At 36.7% G+C, this 23,968-nt stretch overlaps 1 protein-coding gene across 11 annotated transcripts in view; it reads left to right on the forward strand.

The window, feature by feature from the left end:
• The window catches only part of KCNMA1 (potassium calcium-activated channel subfamily M alpha 1), a 511,181-nt gene that overhangs the window by 117,275 nt on the left and 369,938 nt on the right, over positions 1 to 23,968 (forward strand). For 10 of the 11 annotated variants that reach the window (XM_059820930.1, XM_059820929.1, XM_059820934.1 and 7 more), the window contains exon 2: positions 20,308 to 20,472. The exons of the other annotated variant lie outside the window; for it this stretch is intronic. In XM_059820930.1, the coding sequence (XP_059676913.1) occupies positions 20,308 to 20,472 (165 nt within the window). The remainder of the gene's footprint in view (positions 1 to 20,307; positions 20,473 to 23,968) is intronic. 11 annotated transcript variants of the gene reach the window in all.

A 23,968-nucleotide genomic window follows, 5' to 3' on the forward strand; every position in this document is an offset into this window, starting at 1 on the left:
TTTTACTTCTGCTAGAGAAAGAGGAGAGGTATCCAACCTTAACTCATCTTTCCTTTAACCCCTAATGATGCTGATTTTCTTTTGTCGGTTCATTTGTACCCAGAAAGCATAAAATAAACCTTCTCATCCTTCCACTGTACTTTGCCAACTTAAAAAAAAAAACCCCAAACAACCAAAAAACCCCCACCGCAAACGCAAAAAACAAAGTAGCACTGGGAAATGAAACATTATTAGCATATGTACTGTAACGTTTTTAACTTGCACCCAGTGACAAATGCAGCATACTGATAAAAGTGAAAATTACTGATGTAATCTCTAGTACTCGCATTCAAAATGATTGTGTTAGAGATGACATAAGGAGAATGGTACTTGTTAAAATGTGCAAAAACACTTGTAGTATTTTGAATCAGAAAATAACCTCCAGTTTATACTACTGTTGCAATGCACAGACTTCCACTCTCCCCAGAGCAGTTAAGTATATTCAGACTTGCAATAATCTGTAAAATCTACTAGAGAAAGACAATGCTTTACTTAAGTACAAGAATAGCCACAGTGACTTGAAGCCTACAACAGAAGACACCACTACATTTATATTTCTAAGACAAAATAGTTCTGGGGAATGGAAAACTCACTTTATTGCCGAGTCGATTTTAATAGGCAAAATAAAAATTTCTGCATTTAAATTTGACCATGGTAGCATGCTTAACTTCTTTGCACTTGCAAAACCATAGGTTTTTTTCAATAATTATAAGTAGCTGAATTTTGTCTTGTTATATGCCACCTTAGAGTTCTGTTTGAAACGTTTATCTTGATGTCTTCTAACTTCAACAACACTTTAAAAGGGTAGTGCTACCTACCTAAATAAATGGTTGCTTCCACGTGCATTAACTTGTATTTGAACTGATCCAAACCCAAAAACCTCCTCACTGCAAGAGAGATCTTGATATTTGCTGAAGCTGTTTAATAGATTCTTTGCAATCTAAGCTTGCTATGTAGAAGAACGATACTGACTTTTCAAAACTATTTCTTGGTACACTTGAACATAGACAGTGTACAAAAAGTGATTTTCACTATTAATCCATGTCCCAAGGAATTCTGAGAGCTCCAATTAATTTATTGTTTAGAAAGGTTTCCTATTACTTTTAGGTTCCCTTTTAGTACTTACAAGAAATACTGAATTAACATTCTTGTGGAATAAAGTTCTTGGTATATTCCCAGAACAAGCACTACCACACTGAATAAGTCATCTTTCTTGGTATTCCCTGTTAACGTGTTCAAAGACTGACATAGGCAGCAAAATTCAAAGGCAGAAAAATTAGATAGCTTTCTTTCCATTTATTCCATTATTTCTCTCCTGAGGCTAACTTGATGCATGATGGGTGAAGTAAAGGTGGATACACAGGCAAAAGTGAAGTCATGCAACTAACTTGCTACTTCCACTGAGAAATTATGAGTGCAGCAATTTTTAGCCCTTATCCTTTCATAAAGTTTTCAATTGGTTGCTAAGACTGCTTTGACTATTAGCAAAAGAATCAATTTGACTGAAAGTCAGCCTTAAATTATGAATTTGAATTTTGCATTTTCTAGCTTTAAAACAAATGGACTTGACCTGAAGAAAGTCCAGTTCAGAACACTGTCTTTGAATTAAAACCTTGTGCACAAGTGTTTCTTTGTCGTTTTGAAAGAGCAAACAAATACTGTAGTCAACAACTTACCCTGTTTGTAAATTTTAGAATATTCACACTGGGCCATAAGGGTATTTATACAAAGCAGTGTGTCATAGAGGCTACACTCTCCAAGTGGTTTGCATTTTGTGAAAGTGCAAGTATCTTTCTGCAATATATATATTTAAATTTTTTTTTGAAGTTTTATTTCATTAGTTACCGGTGGTAACTAATGTTGGACTGCTATAGCTTCATTTGTGATCTATGTAAAGGCCTTTGTTTATTTAAAGTAAAATTCCAAACCCCCTAGGAAAACCCAGCAAGTCTTCCCTCAAAGTGTTAACTCAAGTTATTTATTCTTGTTTGCAGATAGCAATCTATCAGCCCTTGAACTGAGAAATGACAAAGCTGCCAAGTTATGTTTAATGAAAATTGGTTGTGAGACTCATGAAAGTCTTCCATACAGTTTGTAATAAAATTATTATATAAATATTTTAAAGAGGTGCTATGTGTAGTAAGTAGCTGACTATGTCTTCAGTAATCTTTTTCTTTTCTGTCCTTTAGAACTGAAATTTCTCTGGAACTGGATTTAGTCACAGAACTCTTAAATACGTGTATACAAAACCAAAGACACTCAATTTAAGTTCATCCTGTAGAAGTAACATAGGCTAGTGGTAATTGCATAGCACTAGTTGCCAAAACTACAGGAATTACTTTTATAATTGGTAGATATATTTGTGTTCCCAGACTGAATCCACAGAACTAAGTGAGCTTAATGACTGATCTGTGGCCATAAACCCAGGGGGTACTTACTAATTTGAGTTATTTTGGCTCTGAAAACACCGGAGAAAGAATATGCCAATTTTTTTGTGAAATATTAAAATTGAACAAACTAAACAATGCAAGCTTTCTATATGGTTTGATGACAGTTCCTTTTATCCAGTGAAGAGGGCTAAGCAGTGAGCAGAGTAAATAGTTCTGAGTTGCTCTCTACAGCACGATGGAAGAAGTCAAAATGCAACTGTGTATAACAGTATCTGTGCAAAGAAGCAAGTAAATCAGAGCGCTACTGATTTTCCTGTGGTAGAGCTCGAGTGTATATTTTACCCTTAGTATAGCTATAAATCTGGTGAACCTCTTGGGATAAATCATGTGATATTCTACATTATCTCTTTCTTCTGTTGAAGACTGACTACGATTTAACTAATTTGATATGTAGCCCATAGGAAAATCCTTTTGAGGTTATGCTTACATAGTACTGTTAAATAGTAGTTGTGAGTGGTTTTGGAATATAATAAAATATGGATGGTAAAAAGAAAGATAGCAGATGTTGGATCAAATACAACATAGGTAAGAAAAAGATAATTTATAAAGACATATGGAAGTCATATGGAGTCATTTATAGAGACATATGCTTTGTCCTGTCCTGGAGAGAATGTGTCTTTATACTTGCTGGCCCAAATCCTTAGTTCTTATGAAACAATATACCTTCATCGTCGAGGTCATTGACTTGGAATTTCTTTAGTTTAAAAAAACTAGTTTAAAACAAAACCAAACCAACCGACCAAAACCCTCCCGGTTTTATTGTGCTAATAACTAGGTTGCTAGCCTGTATATTCTAATAATCAGGATTTTAGCTTTGATTAGACCACCTGGAACTCATCTGATGGCAATGCTATATCATCATGTTGTAAAGAAAGCTGATATTTTAACAAGCTACATTTTGATTGCAAAGAGACATAGGAAGAGCAAGAAGCATTGACACTATGCTCTAGAGATAAGTATGCACGCTTTCATAAAAGTGAAAGCATTCTTTTTTTTCAGGAAGCTGTATTCAGTTCTTCAGGGACCTCTGCAGATTTTATAGATTCAGAGGAGTTTGTGAAAGATTCAGAGTTATCAGAGATAACATTGTTTGTATGTCTGAATATATTTGGGCAAAAATACTGATAACATGAACAAGCCTGTTTTCTGAGATAGTTCTGTCACAACGTGGATATTAATGTATGCCAGTAATTGGAGAGACCCTCAAACACCCTTATGGTCTCTCAAGGAACCATACTTAGTTCTCCTATCTAGTGTGTAAGTCTATGCTAGAATCTCTCTTCAACCTAGAGAGTATAATGATATTTTGGGGGGGCAGTTCTTTGGTATAAGGACTCTTAGCAAGACTTGTTGATTCAGTAGGAATACCTTCTCAAAATCAGCCATTTCATGTTTGTTTAGTCATCAGTTACCAAATACAGAACTGGTGTTTTACTAACTGCAGGCTTAATACAAGTCCCAAGGCAATTTTTGTAGAAGTGTTTTACTTTTGCTGATGTAATGGTCTGTCATGATCTGTACAACTGGCAAGAGCATCAGCTAGAGTCTCTTTTGTCAGTTTTGTGCACTGTATCTGTGGTTAGCAGCAAGGGTGATAGCATTTCAGTGGGTGAGAGTGTGATCAAACATAGTTCATGTATCAGGATTTTCAGAAATACTTGGAGAGAGAGTGTGTGTGTGAGAGAGAGTGAGTTAATAGTAAAAAGAGAGACACAACCCCAAACTCCCACTGAAGGAACGAGGGAGGGAACAGTTTTGTTACAGTGACCTGGGACTTGCATGCAAGTTGTATATAGTTCTAACCTTACTTTTTCTGTTAAGTATTCCATTTATTTTTATACTTTTCTACTGTTTTGCTCCAGCCATCTTATAAACAGCCTGCCTAACAACAGTTTGAGCCTGGCTTCCAACAGGGCTGACATTCTCATAATTGATACTCCTATGTTGATGAAAAATTTCCCCCACTTGGATTCCAGCAGAACTTGCTGATTACAGGGAGTGCAGATAACAGCAGAAAAATCATACATTTTTAAAAATGTAATTTTTTTTGTGACTGATGATCATTTTACTAAATACCACTGTTGCTAGGTCTCTGAGTAATGAAAGCATTCTTCTGAGCTCCAGAGTCTGGAGCACAGCAAGCCAGTGGTGACACCATCACTGGGATGCTGGGTGTCTAAGATGTCAGGAAGCAGACTCCAAGCTGCATTCTAATGCCCTAAAATTAATTGTTAAACGGTCTGTAAACTTTTTGCATATGAGTTAATTGTTAGTATGGCCTTTGCACTAATTTGGTAGCCAGGAACAAGGTTTGTAATCACACCTCTGATGCTCCTCTTCCTACAAGCTGAAGCAAGTCATGTAATGTAGTTAGGAATCTCACCTGTGATGGGAAGCTTGCCCTACTTCTAACATAAATTTGTGGGGATTGATTAATTCTATTTCCCTCCTTTCTTCTAGCCATATTTGAGCCTGTCTTAAAGGTTTTTTTAAGTACCTTTGAAAATGAAGGTTAAGTTGAACTGAATAGAATATTTGAAAAGCACCATATGAAAATGAAAGCTGTATGTGGCCATTTTTAAAAAAAAAACAAACCACCTAGACATGCTTCAGCTTGCTTTTAGAATAAAATTGTTTGATTATTAGTTAGAAACCTATGGGCATAGAATTTTTTGTGGCTTGAAAAAATGTCACAGTGAATGAGACTTTCTTCAATTTGTCCCTTAGAACCACTAAGAAAATGGTGTATAATTAATTTTCTATATAATTTTAAATAGTTACTCTATTGAGTGTACATAAAAGATTTCAGTTTTAAGTTTAATTTCTTCCTGGAATTGTCATTAGTTCAAAATATATTTAAAAAAAAAAAAGTTCAGTGCTGATATTATCTTCAGAAAACGGTAACTTCACCACATAAACTAAAAATACATGACTACTAAACTGTGAGAATCCCTGTTCTGTTCAAGTTTCCTTTTATGACAGAATTTGAATTCTGGCCTCGCTAACTGAGACAATATCTTGTCTGTCAATATGAGGTCTGAGTTTACTAAGCAATTCTTAAATTTTATGTCTAAATTTACTAAGCAAAACAATTTTTTTCAGAAGTAATAATGAAGCAGACTCCAAGGAAATCCCATACTGATAAAAATCTAAATTTTATTTTATGTAATTTTCAGAAATTCAGTTTTCTCGCTAATTCCTATAAACTGCACAGCAGCAAACTGTGTTTGCATATTTGTTTCAGCAATTCCCATATGCTTGCTTTTACAATTAAACAGTCAAAACAATGCAACTGTCATCCTTCCGGAGTCTGACTACTGTATCTAGTAGCTTTTATTATTCCAGTGTCTCAGTTGCCAAACACACTACTGGGTTTAGACCCTGCCTAATGGTATTTTTTTATTACAATTATATTTTTATTTTGTTCTAGCAAAGAAAAAAAGAAAAATTTTTTTTCCAGCAAGCTGAAAGGCTGTGTAACCATTTTGGTAATTTGGTGTGTATCCTCCCATGAATGCCTTATTTAGTTAAGTGGTGACCTCAGTGCCCTTTGGACCATAATATTCCTGCTTGCTTTCAGTTTTTGGCTCCTTCCCTGGGTTAGTATTGGCTCCTACAAGACACGAGGAATAACAAAAACATCTGCTGTCACCCCAGGAGGATGGTGGAGTTTCATCCAGAAGGATGTGTGCTGCATCTTTTCAGTACTCAGTGCCACCACAATCAATGGCAATAGTAGAAGATGCTCAGAAAGAAAGTGGAGGCTCTGAGCCAAACTTGCAGACGCCAAATGACAAACTGTTATGTATTGAATGGGGGGAGAGGGGGGGAAAAAAAGAAAACCTCAAAAAACCCTACCCCCAAACTAAGCAAATAGGGAGGTATCAACCTTTGTACTTCCTATCTCCTGAATAAATGGCTTGGATCATAAATCTTGTCTCTTAGCATATTTTTCTTTGTCACTAGACACCTTGTACTGAACTAATTGGAAGCTCAGAGGCTTCTTTCCCAATCACTACTGTGTTAGGATAAACATTTTAACAGTGTCAGAGGTCATGGGTATATAAGGAGAGCAGGATTAGAAAGGTTTAAGAAAGGTTAGGTTTAGAAAAAGGGAGGTTTAGACTGAAGGTTAGGAGATTAGTCATAGAATCATAGAATCACAGAATATCTCAGGTTGGAAGGGACCCATAAGGATCATCAAGTCCAACTCCCTGCTCCTCGCAGGACTACCTAAAACTAGATCATATGACTAAGAGCGTCATCCGGAAGCTCCTTGGACTCTGACAGGCTTGGTGATGTGACCACTTCTCTGGGGAGCCTGTTCCAGTGGCCGACCACCCTCTCAGTGGAGAACCTTTTCCTAATGTCCAATCTGAACTTCCCCTGATGCAGCTTCATTCCATTTCCTCAAGTCCTATTGCTGGTCTCCAGAGAGGAGATCAGCATCTCCCTCTCCGCTGCACCCCTTGAGGAAGTTGTAGACTGCGATGAGGTCACCCCTCAGCCTTCTCTTCTCCAAGCTGAACAAACCAAGTGACCTCAGCCGCTCCTCATAAGTCTTGCCCTCAGACCTTTCTTCACCTTGGTCACCCTCCTCTGAACACACTCTAATATTTTGATGCCCTTCTTGTACTGAGGCACCCAAAACTGCACACAGTAGTCAAGGTGGGGCCGCACCAGTGCAGAACGGGACAATCACCTCCCTCAATCGGCTAGCTGTACTGTGCTTGATGCATCCCAGGACATGGCGGGCCCTTTTGGCTGCCAGGGCACAGTCATACTCAACTTGCCATCAACCCAAACCCAGTCAGAGGAACTAGCTTTATCTCTGTACTTCCATGGTTCTGGACAAAGTGGTATCATTGTGAACTTAATTTCACATGGTGCTTCACAACATTTACAATCTCTTTTTCTAGGTTATAATCCTTACAGAGATGGTAGTATCCAGAGAGATGACTAATAGCAAAGTTCACGCTCCTTTTTTTCCTCTTCTGACTGGTCATATGTTTATAAAACACACTACAGATTTTCACAGGGTTTGCTTTCGTAGGCTAACAACTGCTATAGCTGATCATAATGGGAAACATGCCCAGGACCTTTCTGGTGAGAGTAGAGTTCTGAGAGACAGGAGTGTAAGGGCCCAGTCATTCTCCCCTCTTTTCTGTTTGAATTGTATCTGTTTTGATAAATTTGTTGAGAGACAAGAGGGAAACTGTATTTAGCAGCATACCTGCAAAGATGTTGCTGGAGATCATAGAGCAGGAGAATGAATTAGGTGGTGGGTACTTAAATAGCAGCTCACAAAGATCAGTTTCTGACCTGTAGAAGCACTAAAGATTTTGTAGGTTTGTTGGTGCATGAGATGGACAAAGCTAATAGCTTTAGGAAAAAAGCTGATAGAAAGGAAAATAGCTCATTTACCGATTTGCTGTGTTTTTTGTTTTTTTTTTTTTACACTAGCCTCTGTTTTGAGTAATTGCCTGGAACGTTGTGTAAAACACTCTTTGCTTTATAAAAATGGAAATTAGAGTTTGGAAAGTTTGCTTAGTTTATAGCTTTCTGTTACTCCTGTGGTTATACGCCTGAGCGGAAATCCGTACAGGAAAAGATTTCTGTGGAACTGAGTGATTCCAACTTAAATTCATATGGCAACAGTGGTGGACTTTTAGAGGAAATAAAATTGTTTTATCATTTTTGAATCCTGAAAAAAATGAAAACTGAATTAAGGTAACATATTTTTTCATTTGAATTTTTACAGCTCTTTCTGTTGATCCAATCAATAACAAGGAGACTTTGTTTCCTCAGAGTGCCCTTTAAAATAGATTTGAAGTCAAGTTTTATTAAAACAGCACAGTACAAAAATCTGATACATGACTTAGTATTAAGGAAGAAGCTTTCTTCTTCGCAGGAAGTTAATTTTATTCAGTGGAAATCTCTTGCAATCTAGGGTGAGAACCACTAGATGCTTTTAGCCAGTAAAACAAGGCGGTCATGGTTGCTGATATGGGCATCACCAGTAATCGAAAGTAAAATTACTTAAGTATTACGCATCACTGTTAGTATATTGAGCACTTTACAAGCATTAACGAAACCAAGCACTTGAATTATGCACAGTGCATCCCATGGTGACAGTGAGGATTCAGACAGTGACCAGGAAGAAGAATATCCCTGAATACTCTTCTTAGAGCTGTGTATCTATAGACAAAATGGGAATCATGTTACTTATGACTTCTGCCTTTGTAACCTGTAGATCCTATTTCCCTTGCTAAACTAGTTTGTGAGGATAAAAGTTATACTTTTAAACTAGAAAATAAAGCTGATCTTACAGTTCATGCCTTTTTTTTTTATTTCCGTGAGCTGAATCTGAAATACATTTATTTCTCAAAGTGCATTTCCCAAATACATCTTCTAGTTATATGTGTTACTTCAGTGTCTTGTTACTGAATAAACTAGAGTCAGGTATTTGGAAGATGTGGATTACTGATGTATGAAACATTAGTTGTTTTTTCTTTACTAGGGCTTCATTAAGCCCTTTTAAGAATTAGTAAAGGTAAAATTTTTAACTTCATGTGATACTTAGATGGGATTGTCAATGAATTTCAGTCACAGATAAATTACGGGAGGCACCTGCATCTTGGGAAGCTGTGTGAGGTAATTACGCAGTACTGTAAATGGAGAAAGACTCTAAAGCTTTAAGCTGATGAGTAGGTTCTGTAAAACAGAGCTTGTGTGAAGTGTGACAGCCTGCTTTGATGAGCTGTTTGATCTTTATGCTGCTGCAAACTCTTTACCAGAATAATTTATATAAAAAAATAAAAGAAAAAAATGGGAGTTCTAGGCCCTAGAATAAAGTTACCAGATTATCACAAAATCGCAAGATATAAACGAAGAGAATGGTTGATTTCTACCTCTTTTCAAGACTGAAATTTCTGTAGTAGCATTAACTTTATTAGTGATCAATCAACAGCTTCTGCTCCCCTGAAGGTTGAGCAAATTAAAACTCAATACTCTGTGATGATTTAACAATTGTTATCCTTTAATTTCTTTCTTGCTATTATTTAATCTTAGAAAAAGAGCTAAAAACTAAAATTGACCTACCTCTCTTTGTAGGTAGGTAACCACCTCTGTTTGTTATCTTTCCTGATCAGTGGACTATAACTGCTTGCTGTCTGAGTATTCAGAGGTAACATGTTTTTGTGACATATGCAGTATTTGCTGGTTTGATAAATCTTGAAGCCAAAAAACTGCAGACTTGTGAGACAGAACAATGTCTCCCTTTAAGTACCTCGCCTGCCCTCTGCTATTAATGCAACTCTGCTAGGGCTGCTTCTAACAATTCAGGCCTCTGAGGAACTTCAAGGAGTTGCTGTTCTCCTTTAGAAAATGACCTGTCAGAGTAGGAGCTTCATCTACAAGTTTCGGTACAGGCAGATTCAATCCTGTCATGAGCAAGAAGTCTTAGATACAATTCTTCATGTTATGAGAGCCAAGAATGGACACCATGTATCTTTATTTTCCAGTAGTCTAACTTCTGATTGGTTACAAAGGCTATGTCCAATGTCGCAGTCATGCATCAATTCCTAGCAGTGCATCATTGGAACGTTCACAGGCGCAGGAGATCATCTCTGTGCCAGTTAAAGTTATTCCTGTTATTTAAAGTGATGAGGTTAAGAAAGTCAAAGAGAATTCACTGAGCTTGTTCTCTATATATGGCATAAATAAAAATTAATGGAGCTATAGTATGTGAGTCGAACAAAAATGTAGCTTTCCTCTCTTCTCTGCCTTAGATTTCAGTCAGTATCTATGAATTTGCAGGAACTGTGTATGTTTCTTTGCATCATAAATGTACCAGCTGCTGTATTTGTAGTCTACAAGTACTGGCTTTGGTTAATTTGGATGCTGATGTTTAATGTCTGGGAGGTGAATGAAAATAATGTATATTACCTAAAAGAAATTTATCTGCAAGGAATTTTTCTTCTTTTAGGTTTAAAAAACTTTTGTCTACTTAATCATTTATGGAGTCATGAGATTCAGGTTACACAAAGTTGTGTCCATAGTAGTGGGTAATGAATGAGGTCATAGCTACTTGATTAGATAATAGCACTTGTACATTTCCTACAATGTGACATAACTGGTCCTTTAGGGGGAAATGTTTAGTTTAATGTAATTATTTCAAAGTAGTCATTAAAATTGTTACTTTACAACTAAATCTGCATTTTCAATATTTTTGCACATTAGAGCTGTATATCTTTCCTCCAGATTCCTGCACATTTGTGTGCTCTCTGACTTTCTCTCTCCCCCTCCTGCCCCGCAGAGTTCTTCCAGTCTGAAAGCTGCATTACACTCTGTAATCTCTGAGGTGAGAAGTGTTGTGTGCTATTAAATATTTTTAATTACTTATTGGCTGACCTGCTGCTCTTCAAATATTAATGTGCTGCACACTGGAACTTAATTTCCTATGTCAGTAAAGGCTTAGATATGCCTTTATATCCTACAGAGAGCTGCTTTTAATTCATTGTGATTTCCTTTATAATTTTAATACAATAAGCACAAATATTATATACTACCCTTGAATCAAAAAAAGCCTCAGAGATGACTGTTTTGTCCAATTTGGTAGATAATAGACTGATTCTCCGGCATTCTTCAAATCAACACTGATCCACGTGTTTTATGATACTACCAAATAGTTATATTTGTGAGTCTCTCAGTTATTTTTGTCCCACTGCCTCCCTCCATCATCTTTTATCCTGTTAGCTCTAAAACCTTCTGAAAAATCGTAAATCTCTTTGTAAAAATGTAAATAAAAATAAATTCTGTTTGACAGCATTGAGGAAGGTTGACTATACTCATACACAATATTAATAATTTGCTGTTTCATGTAAAATAGAAACCACAAGTATTTATGTCCATTCCTCCCATGTGAAAATGTTTGACTTGAATAGAATGAAGACCTAAAATTCCTGTCACCGAGTTTTCTAGGGAGTTCTGCAGTTTAGGGAAGTGAGCGGTTAATTCCTTCACGCAAGGACCAAGATCCCAGTTTTGGAGTAGTTACGGTACCTTGTGCTTAGAGACTCGGTCCCTTAAGCTGCGTAATGCCTTTTCTAATCCATGGAGTCTTTGTGATTTTGGGGCATCATAGAGGTGGTTTTGAGCGCCAGTTTTAGTCACTGGTGCTAGCTGCATTACTATTCTGTAATACACAGAAGAGGAGAAGAATTTCCTTCTATAATCCAGTCTGTGTCTCTTTCTCTCAAATACCTCTGATACCCCAAGCAAGAAAGTATTATGAAGTTAATAAAATGAAAGAGAGGAAACTGTTTGCTAATAGATAAAAGCCACCTCTTCTGTAATTGAGCAGGATGGAGAAAAGAATGCAACTGAAAAATATTGCGAAGTTTAATTTCACTGACAAAGCAGTTTGATACTTATTTTGTACATTGTATTTGCATATATTGTTCAGTGAAATAAACCTACTTTTGGAACCTTTTTATGACCTGTTTTAATATTGAATATTCCTGGCAGAGAATGGTTTTTTCAGCAGTTTTCTTATTTCGGCTTCTACCATGTAATTATTTTGTAAAAGCTACTCTTATAATTTAGATCATATAGATCATAAAACATTTACTGGTAATTCTTCTCTTAAAATTGGGCAAAATCAAATGTGTTATTTTTCAATTTATTTTTCATCCTTTCACAGTAGTAAATAAAGTACCAAGACATGATGATTGAAAAACTTGAATTGGAGTTGGGTATTACTTAATGTTAACAACAACAAAATTACAAGTAATCAGCTAAAGTACTTCCTGTAATCAAGATAAACGAGTTAGGTAATTTCCCCACTCTTTATTACTTTTCTCATTTTTTAAGACTTTTTTCTCACATTCATGAAGCACTTTGAGACTTTTGGATTGCAATGAATGATATAATGTCACAAAAATGAGTTAAGTATGAACACAGTAAGTGAAATATGTTTTTTTATTGCTTGTAACAAGTTTTTCTTGAGTTACTAATATTTAAAATGTTTTCTCATCTGTGGCAGAAAGAAATTTCTCCTGCAATAATCAGTCCATAGGATGTAGGTAATTTGGCAGTGTTCATTTCATGATAATATCTGTATCAATTTTATTTTCAATTGTATACTTTCTGTGATTTGCCTTCTATATTAGGTGGGAGGAAACAAAATGGGAGGATAACAGAAAATGCATGCACCTTTCTACCCTTCTCTATGCTTTTCCATTAAGGATCCCTTCCTTTCTATAGTTTTGATAACTCAGTCCTATCTGACATTGCTTCATATATTTTTACAAGTTTAGTTTCCATCATATTTATGGTTAGTAATCTGCAATGGCTACTCTAAAGTTCTTTCTAAAATACACTTTCAAAGAATGGTCTCAGTATAATGCTTGAACTACAGAAGAGGTAGTTAAAGGCTAATATTCTGTCTTGCCATAGTAATTGTCTAATCTGCCTATTGTACCTACTTCTACGGTGTGCAGGGACCAAGGAATAATGACGTCTCCTTTGATTTAAACTTAGTGTCCCCATTAATAAAATGAAATGCTTGTTTTGCCCTTTTGTCTACTACTTTATAATTGAACAGGGTCTTTAGGGAATATTTTAATACAATAATAATTCAGTCTTCATAAAGGAAATTAATAACAAATGCTCTTTTGGCTATAGAAAAGGAAAATGAATTTATGGATACGGGCGAGATGTTAGTTTGACAATTTGTGAAATATTTTCAGGGAATACTCCTAACCTCTACATCACTGACTTGTCCTGTTTTTATTTATTTATTTATGTATTGCAGACAGTATGTTAACTTATTATGTAGTTCACTAGTTACTTATTTCTATAAATGTGGTCTGATACACAGTCAGAAGTAACAAAGGAAAACGTAAGGATTTATTTTTATGAATAAATATAAATTAAATTATTCACGCAAACTTCTGAACTTACAGTCAAAGCTTACATAACTTTTGCTATAAACCATTGCTAACTTGAACCAAGAGTCGTAAGTTTTTAAAAAACACCCTGTTTGTCCATTTGAATGCACGTAAGTTTGTAATGACTTTGTTTTTATCGCAGATTTTTAGTTGCGAGAGTCACGCTCTCCTTCTGTCAATCTCTTTCATTTAATGTGATTTTTCAAAAATTGTTGTTGGATGGTCATATTGTGCAATCCTTCTATATTCCTCCCCTGTTTACTCATCTATAACTTCAGTGGGCACTGGTTTTATCATGCTTTTTTACTTTTTTACTTTATTGTTATTAAGACTGCTTTTTCATTTCACTATGATGCCTGGACTTCTTCATTAGTTCCCTTTTACACTTCTGTCTTATATGTTTAATTGTCTTGTATAACTAGTCTAACTATCTTTACCAGTGTGTATTTAGTGTGTCTTTATGATTCCCTACACTATGCCTGCATTGTTTGCCATTTGTGTAATACCAAAACACTTAAAATCCTAAATATATTAATCTTGATAACATCCCTATGCAACAGAAACTACTATTACTTTTGTTCTGTAGCTGTGAGGTGAAGACATGAAGAGACTAGATAATGTGGCTGAGGACTTGAAAAATTTGGTGGCAGAACAGGGACTTCAGCATGTCTCCCAATGCTTAGGCTGGTATGGAAATCACTCATCCAGCTTTTCAGTTATTCAGAAATACTGTTTTACATCAATGGAGGTGTTATATCATAACACCTCCATTAACGGGTAGAAATTTTTAAACTTTGAACTGAGTCTTTTTGTATTTTCTTCAGATTTCAGATAACGTAGGTGTCTGCTGTTTCGTATTAAGTGAGAACCATACCCAGGAACCCTTCATTTGATAGACTGTTATACTGTTTGTGGGATCATGGCTGGAACACTGTTTTACTAATCTAGTTTCCCTTGCCTCTCAGGTCAAGGTTTTAGAATTAATTCCTCTACTGCAGCAATTTTTGTCAGTCAAAACAATGATGTGAAAAGGGGATCTTATACAAGTAACCCATACTGGAAATATGAGGGGCACAGAAAAAAAAATCTGTCAGGATTACTGAAGGTATGCACAAATGCAACAGAGAAGCTGGTCACTGGAAAAAGAGAACATGTATTTGGCCTTGGAACCTAGACTCTTCACAGTGAAGGATTTTTTTTTTTGTTTATTTTTGATCACCACAGAAACTAAGGTTCTGGTTGTAAGTAAGGACTAGCAAGGAGCTTCTCTGAATTTCTGCAGGCATGTAGGAAACAAAAAGAATAGTTGTCTCACAGGAGTTTACCATCTCAGTCTTAAACTAATAAGAAAAGTTTTGGAATCTATTTTGGACTTAATTTTTCTTAACCTGCTAAATTTGCAAACACCAAATTACACAGCTTGTAAATATTTTATGAGAGAAAAATGCTTGGCTATCTCATCAGCCATGTTTTCCACATATCATTCTGTTTCCTTTTATTCAATGAAAAGAATAATGTTTTTCTTGGTATCAATAATTAATCCTTTGAAAGTAGCCAAGCCATAGCTATAGTATGATAACTGACGTCAATGTAACCTAATATTGATGAAGAACCTAATATTCAAAGAAATGCTGTGGATAGGCCAGTTTATAGGGAGTACCACTTAGCTCACATTTGGTTAGTTTAGCCTTTGTTTTCTCTTTCCTACAAGACTGACTCTTTTCAAAGAGGTTTGTAAGTCTCCATACAGCTATTTATTTCTCACATTCCTATCTGCTTTGTTTATTAATATTCCAGTGAAATCCTGTGTTTGCTAAAGTGCAGTAGAACAGGTGAACTGCTTCAGGTTTTTTTGTTTTGCTTGGTTTTAGTACTGGATGAGCTGGTACTTAGTAACTATTAAGATGAAGACTGTAGAGGGTAACTATATCTGATGGAGAACATCTGCCGTGGCAATGTATACAGTAGGTACCTGATGTCTTGACATAGACTGTACATTGCCCATAAATTTAAGACCCCTGTTCAGAGTTATCAAAATAGTGACATACATTATCTCAGGGCATGTAATTGAATTTCTGGTAGAAGTCTAATAATTTTAAACTCAGTGATTTAGAGGTATGCCTAACAGAAAGGAGAAATAGTCTTATACGCAAAATTATTCCTCTTCACATAGCACCTGTTCGTGGTTTTGGGGAAACTGATGAATGAAAAGGAAAGGAATGTAAACATAGATTTCCAATGTATAAGAGTGGCCAATATAAAAGTGGTGTTGATCTGGTATAAAAGATTTCTTAAAGTGCAGGCCCTAGGAATGCAATGCTGTTAATTGAGGGGCAGTTAATAGAGATAATGATGCCAGCAACTTGCAATTTTATGTAAAGCAGCCCTTCCCTAACTTCCCCAAACTATATTTTATCACTGTATTATTACTGCATACTTCAAACCAGGTGCAACTGCCATTCCATCAGGCCCTTTCTCATTTCATGTTCTCTGGATGGCATTCCAAGGCTGGTACTGGGCTTGCTCTGTTGATATTACTGTTTTTAAACTTCTGCTTAAATTGAGCATATTGCTTCCTCTTGTGTGATGTGGGCATCACTCAGTGCCCTGTATTCTCATTACAGTTGATACTTCATGATTTTTGTGTGCTATTCATACTAGTTAAATGTTCGATAAGTAGAACTAGCAGAAGTCCTTTACTTTGTTTCACCAGGCTTTAACCCAGTTATTTTTCCTCACATTACCTGCCTGTTTCCTTTGTTTTCTAACATATCTTAACAAGAGACAAAGTTTTTTTTTCAGTACCATGCGTCACAGAGTGGCTACCAGGTTGTCTTCATAGTATCCTAGTTTTTTAGGGATTCTAAAAAGGCAAATTATTCTCAGATGATGTTTTAAGTTTTCATAATAATTTTCTGATATTGATTTCTGATTCTGTTTTGTGCAGCCCTGGATTGAATGGAGTGTCTGTGCATTAGTTCTATGTTTGTACAGTTATTCTAGAGAGAGGTAAAGTGAAGCAGGCAGGACTACATTTTCAAAAATGAAAACTGTTTTTGAGTGTCTTTTCCCATTTTGAAGTCGGCTTTCTTAGGGTAACTGTGTTTAAGCATCCCAGCACTTGTGTAATCTAAATCAATATTTGTTGTTGAAAATACAAGACAAAGCATTGAAGTTTCTGGTTCAGGTCCGTGTCAAACCATTGATAGAATAGTGAGTCCTGATTCCTGTACACCCCTTGTCATCATGCATTCTCTTCCATTTTGTCATTAAGTTCAGGAAATACATATTTCACGAAATATGCTGCTTCTCACTTAATCTACCTGAATGTTCCTGTCATCAAGTAATTAAAATAACGAACACTTTGTGAAACAACAGGTAAGCAGAGTGGATAAAGATAGTATTACTTTACTTGTAGCTACTGAGCCTGTAAATAATTAAACAATTACCATCACTGTCACATTATTTTTTTAAGCGCCTTTTTTAGGTTGTGGTGTTGGTTACTCAGTGCTTTGAGGTGAAGAAATAGTAATGGAGCAGGACTATACAGTTAGTAACAGGATTGATTTGTACACAGTGTAAACGAAAGCAGCCTTTAAATCTCCTGTAGTGATCTCTGCACAATTGCATAATGACTTGGGAATAAACTTTTCTTAACTGCTAATTAAGTAAGCTAAGAAGCTAGCCATGTAGATGAAAAATATAAAATATCCCAGCTGAATACAAATATTACATAACAGCAACTAATCTGCATATTAATTATAGCTACAATAATGGCAAGAGTTAGGCTTGGTATGTAGCTGATCATGAAACTCTGCTCCAAATGATACTTGGCAGGGGATGATTGTTTTAACTGTATTTTAATTAAGAAATAATATTGGTGGGAGATTTTAATAGAGGTGAAATAAGTGGTATAAATAAACTTGGTGTCGTCTGCAAACTTGGTGAGGGTGCACTCGATCCCTTCGTCCAGATCATTGATAAAGATATTAAACAAAACCGGCCTCAAAACTGAGCCCTGGGGGACTCCGCTTGTGACCGGCCGCCAGCTGGATTTGACTCCATTCACCACAACTCTCTGGGCCCGGCCATCCAGCCAGTTTCTTACCCAGCGAAGAGTGTACCCGTCCAAGCCATGAGCAGCCAGTTTCTCCAGGAGAATGCTGTGGGAAACAGCATCAAAGGCTTTACTAAAGTCCAGGTAGACAACATCCACGGAGTGAGTTTCACCCTCACTCTGCCAGTGACTTCTCTGGTGACTGAGTTAGGCACTTAATCACTGTCTCTGTTTCATACTTCAGAGGAAGAGATAATTACATCTCCTTTACTATGAAAACCACATTAATACTTTTATTTAGTATAAACTTGTACAGAGTATAAAAGCCCACTGTGCTATGCAGAGGAGGACCATGCAGTAAAATCTGGTGTGTAGAGTTGACAATCTGAAAGACAATAGAAAAGGCAGACAAACTGGTGGGAACAGAGAAATAAATGGCACATGTAATTTTTAACAAGTCAGTATCTGTCAGGGCACTGGAGGGTTGGGGGCTCCCTGAGGGACGGGGGATGCCCAGGCTGGCAGGGCCAGGCCTGGCAGCCAGGGCCTTGTCCCACCACCCCAGCCAGGGAGCGGGGCAGGCCAGGGGCAGCCCCGGGCGTCAGGAACCTCCTTGGGGCCAGCCGGGGATGTCAGCCTGTGGGTGAGGGTAAATATCAGGCCTGGTGAGGGGAACAAGCCGTGGGTTGGCTGGGCTGGTGGGGCCTGGCTCAGCAGGGCCCATGGCTGGGTAGGACAGGGCTGTGGGGAGCTTCTGGCCCTGGGCTGGGCTGAAATGGCGTTCTGGGCCACAGGCAGGGTGCAGGGACAGCAGTGAGGGCCAGTGAGGCCTGTGAGTGCCCCCAGGGCATTGGGGATGTGTCCAGGTTGCCTAAACCTCAATACTTTGTTTTATTACAATGTCTGGTATAGACACCATTCACTCAAAAAAAAAAAAAAAAAAAAAAAGAATGAAGCTAGGTGTCTCTTTCCTGGTTTGTAATCAAAACACTGATGGTGGTCAAGGCATTTTTTTGGGACGGATCTATATGGCTTGGCGATGATACGGGTCACAAATTGTCCCTAGCCAAGCGTTACTTTCCTGGAAATGCCTTGTGCCATACCATACGTCACTGTCCTGAGCAATGAGCTCGTTTCTGTAGGTTGTGCTCTGTGTGTGCGCAATGCAGTATACGTCTTCAAATGCTGAGTGCAAAACATCTGATTCACTGTATCCAAATTTGTCAGGGAATGAGGTCCAGTTATGCAAATGCAAAGTAGCTTTTATCTTTGTCTGGTTATTTGCTTAGGAAGTACTGAATTACTGTCATAACTCTGAATAATTTGTTATTATCAATATAGCCACATCATGTACTGTCCTGTAATTGTTAGTAAGAAGATGGAGCCTACATTTTGGGAGAGATACTAACAGAAGAATCTGATCAGCTAATTAGGTTGTAATACTGAGATTTTCTAAAAACAACTGTTGGTCTGTGTATTACATTTTTGGTGGTGCTCTACTGTCCTTTGACAGATTCAGTGCAACTGCTTTATTAGTTCAGTCCTGCTCTCAGGAAATGCCCTTACTTTTATGTCCAGCTCTGTCCTCAAGGCCATCTCACAGCTATGTGTTTTGACTGTGATAGTGTAGTATTCTTACCGTAGTAATAATCACTGAACTGGCATCAAACATCTTTGCTTTTATAATGGATATCCCAAAGGAGATTAATGGCAATTGATTTCCTGCTTAGTGGCCTATAGGCAAGTCATCTATACAAAAAGATCTTTCAAGCTGTTGGTCTGTGCAGAGTGCTTGAAGCGCTAATGTAGACCTATGGGTGCAGTCAGTTCAAGTGCTGAGTACTTGCCTCAGCACTGAATTTTGCTGTCTCCCCTATGCTTGTTTAGCATAACTCGTCAAGTATTCAGGAAGACATTAGTATTATGCTGTCACCAAAGGCATGCTCATGGCACAGTCTGATACTTTGCATATAATATATTTTAAACGCTGTACCATCCAGGCTGGCTTTTCCTGTCATTTCCCTTGATTTTTGTGCAGCATCCATGACTGTAGCACATAGCAGGCAGTTACAGAGCATGACATCCTTGCTGCAGCATCCACGAGAGACTGATATGAATTCCATTGCATGTGACTCATCAGTCAGCTTAGTGCAGCTGAGGCTCCTTTTTAATTTCTAGCTTTCCATTCTACGAGGGCCACTTACTGACAGAAGAATTCCTGTGATACATTAAACACTTTCATTGAAACACTGGTTCACTGATAGCATGGCAGCTCCCTGCAGATTCCCTGTGTATTTTGTTCCCCTCACACTTGATAATTATTGTCTTGTTACATCATGCCTCTCAGTGACGGTTTACTCAGATAATTAATTCTAGTGATAGTAAATTAAAATTGTACATAAATTATGTTCACACCTAGTACACATTGTTTTGAACTAATACATCAAAAGGTCCTTCAGTGTACGTCTGACAAACTCATTTATATGTAGCTCTATAACTGCATACATAGCTCTTGGCAATTATGCTGCTTATAGGGAAGGAACATACAGCGTATTTGATGCCAAATGTATGTTTTTAAGATGTAATGTCAAGGAGAGTATTATTATCTAGTTGTTAGTCTGGTACCTCATAGAACACTTCTATTTCTATTATATCTAAAGAGGTATGGCCAAGTAGGTGCTTAATTTCATCTAGCAGGAATCCAGGAAGACTGATTTGCTTTTTTCATAGCATTTCATAGCCAAAACTGTACACTGACTTTCACTGTCAAATTGCTAAACATTAACTAACCCAAATACTCACTTTGCAGGAGGCCCAGAAGATCAATGGTGGTGGAGATACACAGGCAGATGGGGCCTGCAAACCAACAGATGAAAAAGAGGAGAATGTGGCAGCAGAAGTGGGATGGATGACCTCCGTGAAGGATTGGGCAGGAGTCATGATATCTGCCCAGACATTAACTGGCAGAGTACTTGTAAGTTTTCTATGATGTTTTTTAATGTTCTTCTTTTAAAGAACATGTTTTAACAAACACTGTGTTCCAGCATTAGTGGAGGATTTTTGATTAGTTTGTTGCATCAGTGCTGAATCAATCCCACTTTTCTCTTTTGGAAGTAAAATAGCAGACTGATTCCCACTGCAAGAGAGACGCAGAGACAGCATGTAAGAAAAAACAGCTTCCAACCCACCCCCCAGCCTACTTTCAGTATTCTGGCACCATGATTTTGAACTGTGCTACAAACACCGAGTTTAGTATTATGTGGTAAAATTATAGGCCTGTTTTGTCTGGAATTAAAATTGCACTAGCAACAATGGAAGCTAACTTGGAAAATAAGCCCAGTGTTACAAATGTAGGCAATGATCAGAAGCAAAGACAAATTTGGATTGGCCGTGCAATGGGATTTTGTGATACCTTCAATAGACTAGTAATGATTTTATGTTCTCTTAATCTTTTTCTTTATTAACTTAGGAAATCCTTCAAACACGTGAATAGTTATGGATCAAATAGAGCCACAAATGAGATATTGATAATATGTGGTTTAAAGTTCCACTGAAAAAAATTTATAGTTTTCACAGTATTTGAATATAATTATTTTATAGTTTCCTTGTTAGAATGCATTGTAAACTAACAGCTAAAGTGATTTAAATCCCATTTAAAACTTCTGAGAATCCCAGTGAGACTTTGAAACTAGTTTGGGTTAAACTGAAAACAGAATTTGTGTCCTGGATTGTTTACTTTGGTTAGGTATTTTACTGTGAGTCAGTTCTGGCCTGTAGAGTAATTATTCAGGTGAGAGGAGGGAAGGGAAGAAAAAGAAAAGAAATTGCACTTCCCAATCAAGTCTTTTACACTGAAAAGTTCAGGTGGCTCAATTGCTACTGTCTTGTTTCGTTCTGCAATAATATTATTTTGATGATTTTTTTTCCTAAAAATACCTTCTGCCCATTTGCTTATGTTAAGTGCTGACTTTTATCAATAGCTTGAAAGCCCGTTCCATTGCTGCTTTTAGCACTACCTGTCTTCTATGTGAAACTGACACATTGATTGTCTTATGAGAAGTGGCATATTGATTTTTTGCATGTTTTCCTGACATCTTCAGCATTTAAAAAGACAAATCTTACAGCCATGCTTCTTGTTCCAGTTTAAGTATCAAGGCTAGAAATCACCCAAACCCAGAGTCCTATGCTACTAGCTGTGCAATCAGAAGTAAGCCTGTGTTGTTTTTACTGAGCTGTATGTGAGCACAACTACAAACCAACAATCCAGACCAAAACCTAAAATATAAAATGTATTTTACTCTGTATTTTTATTCAAGATACTGGGAGAAGTTATTCAATTCCATTTGATGACTTCATTTATTTCTTTTGGGGTATTTTTTTTGTACTTGCAGTTTACCACTGCATCTTATAAGGGTCTAATGTATTTCCAGAGTTTTTTGTAGGCAGTTGGCCAACATCATTGGGTCAGATAATTTCTGAGAGTATATTTATATACCTGTCAAGGTGTAACAGCAGGTATTGTACACATCTGGGCTCATCAATATGACTAACCATCTGAGAAGTAAGTAGCGATGTATGGAGTCTGTTAGTTAATTTTGTTCAGTTTACAAAGCAAGGTGCATTTACTTTAATATAGCACTCATCAGTTTCATGATTTGAATTGATAGGTTGCAATTTCTGGAGCACCATTTCCAGTATGAACATTGACTGTTCATTTAAATTTTAATTTATGGTTATATTTGCTAAAGGTTAACTGCTTCAATGAACATTTGTGCTAGAGAGAATATTCACATAATTTGTAGATATAGGATGTAGCTAAGACAAGTCAATATTTTTATCAAAGTATATTGTTTGAAAATATTATGACTTACTCATGAATTCTTACAAACTTAACACAGCCTGTTCCTGCCAGCTATTATATTTCTGAATCAAAGTGTGGAATTTTTTTTTTTTTTCCCCCAAGGAAGAAAGAATTGGTGGCTTTACAGTGCTATGAAATCAAAATTGTATGAGATACCTGCAGCTAAAGAAATTATAGTACATCTTTACACTGTGAGAGTTTAAATTAAAATCAGTCTTATATATCCAATGTTTACATAAAATGTTTTAGAAGTGGTCCACTGAACATGGACTTGGGAAACGAGTTATACTTGATCTTCAGCTCAGCATGATCACCTGAACGCTGTTGTGTAACTGCTGCCTGGGTTTATCTGACAAGTGAAGGAGACAAGTTAGCAAAGTGTTTAACACACATCAGTGTAAAGTAGAATCTTACTTGTGTTTTCTGCTCATGGAAAAAACTCATCATTATTCTTACCTGGACAGTAATTTTCTCCAAAGTGAATCTTAGTTGGAAAGTCAAGTGCTGTTTTTGGAACCAAAACTGATTATTTTTTGGACCTCTCTCTACTGGAGTCTGTCACCATATCTTTGACACCTCTGGTCTAGCTTTTATTTCTTCCCCAGTAACCTCGCAAAACAACTTCCTAATTTATCAGATCAGTTTGTCCAGGTGCTTCGTGAGTGTTGGAACAAATATTTATATAGTACCTGCTCCTATAATTACTCCTTTAATATTTAAACTTCATTGCTACCCACAGATGAAGAAAATAAAGGCCAACAATATGGAAAATACAGGACAAAATTTATTTCTAAAGGCCAGAGCTTCACATCCATGCAGTTGTATTAACAAAATTGAACATTTACATCAACATAGGACCATTTGCCCAATTCTCTTGTGAAATCAAACATTTTTGTTTAGACAATAGATGCAAATCAGTAGGCAACCTTTAAAATACAGACTAGAAGGTTGTCTTCAACATTGTAGCTGTAGAACTAGTTGAAAACTTAACAAGTTGGGTTTTTTTTTGTAGTTTAAAAATTATTTTGGAAAAACATTTTCCAAATCATGTGTTTTAGTGCATCTACTGGAAAGTAAGGGATATTGCTTGTTATTCTGATCTGGGTCACTGAAAATAATGAAATAATTTAATCCATTCCTGATCAACACTATAGCTCTGAAATCTTTGAAAGGGATGAATGCCCTCCACACTGGTTTTCTTAAAAACATTTAATTCATTGGAGGTTGTGGGGGAGGGAAGAGTTCTGGAACTAAAATAAAAGCAAAAAAAAAAAAAAAAGTAGTATTCTTAGTCTCCTCCCTTCACATTCCATTGATAAAAGAGGAAGAATTACATTTAAAATCTGAACAAAGAGAGGAGAAATTAAAACCTTCTCAAACCTTGAAATATATTGCTTTTAACTACAATTAAATGTTCTGTTTTAAATAAATCAACCTTTTTAAGTGTCTGAAACTTTCTGTAAAACCTATTTGTCATGGATGTCTGGGCCTGCCAGCAGTGTTTGTTGTGAGATGTGGGAAAAAAAACGGGCTTGTCATTTAAATTTTGGCAGTATTTTTTACGTGTACATGTTAGAGCTAACTAGGTGAAGCCAAAGATACGGGTATT

This window comes from Gavia stellata, chromosome 9, assembly GCF_030936135.1.
Source record: "Gavia stellata isolate bGavSte3 chromosome 9, bGavSte3.hap2, whole genome shotgun sequence".
Taxonomy (NCBI): domain Eukaryota; kingdom Metazoa; phylum Chordata; class Aves; order Gaviiformes; family Gaviidae; genus Gavia; species Gavia stellata.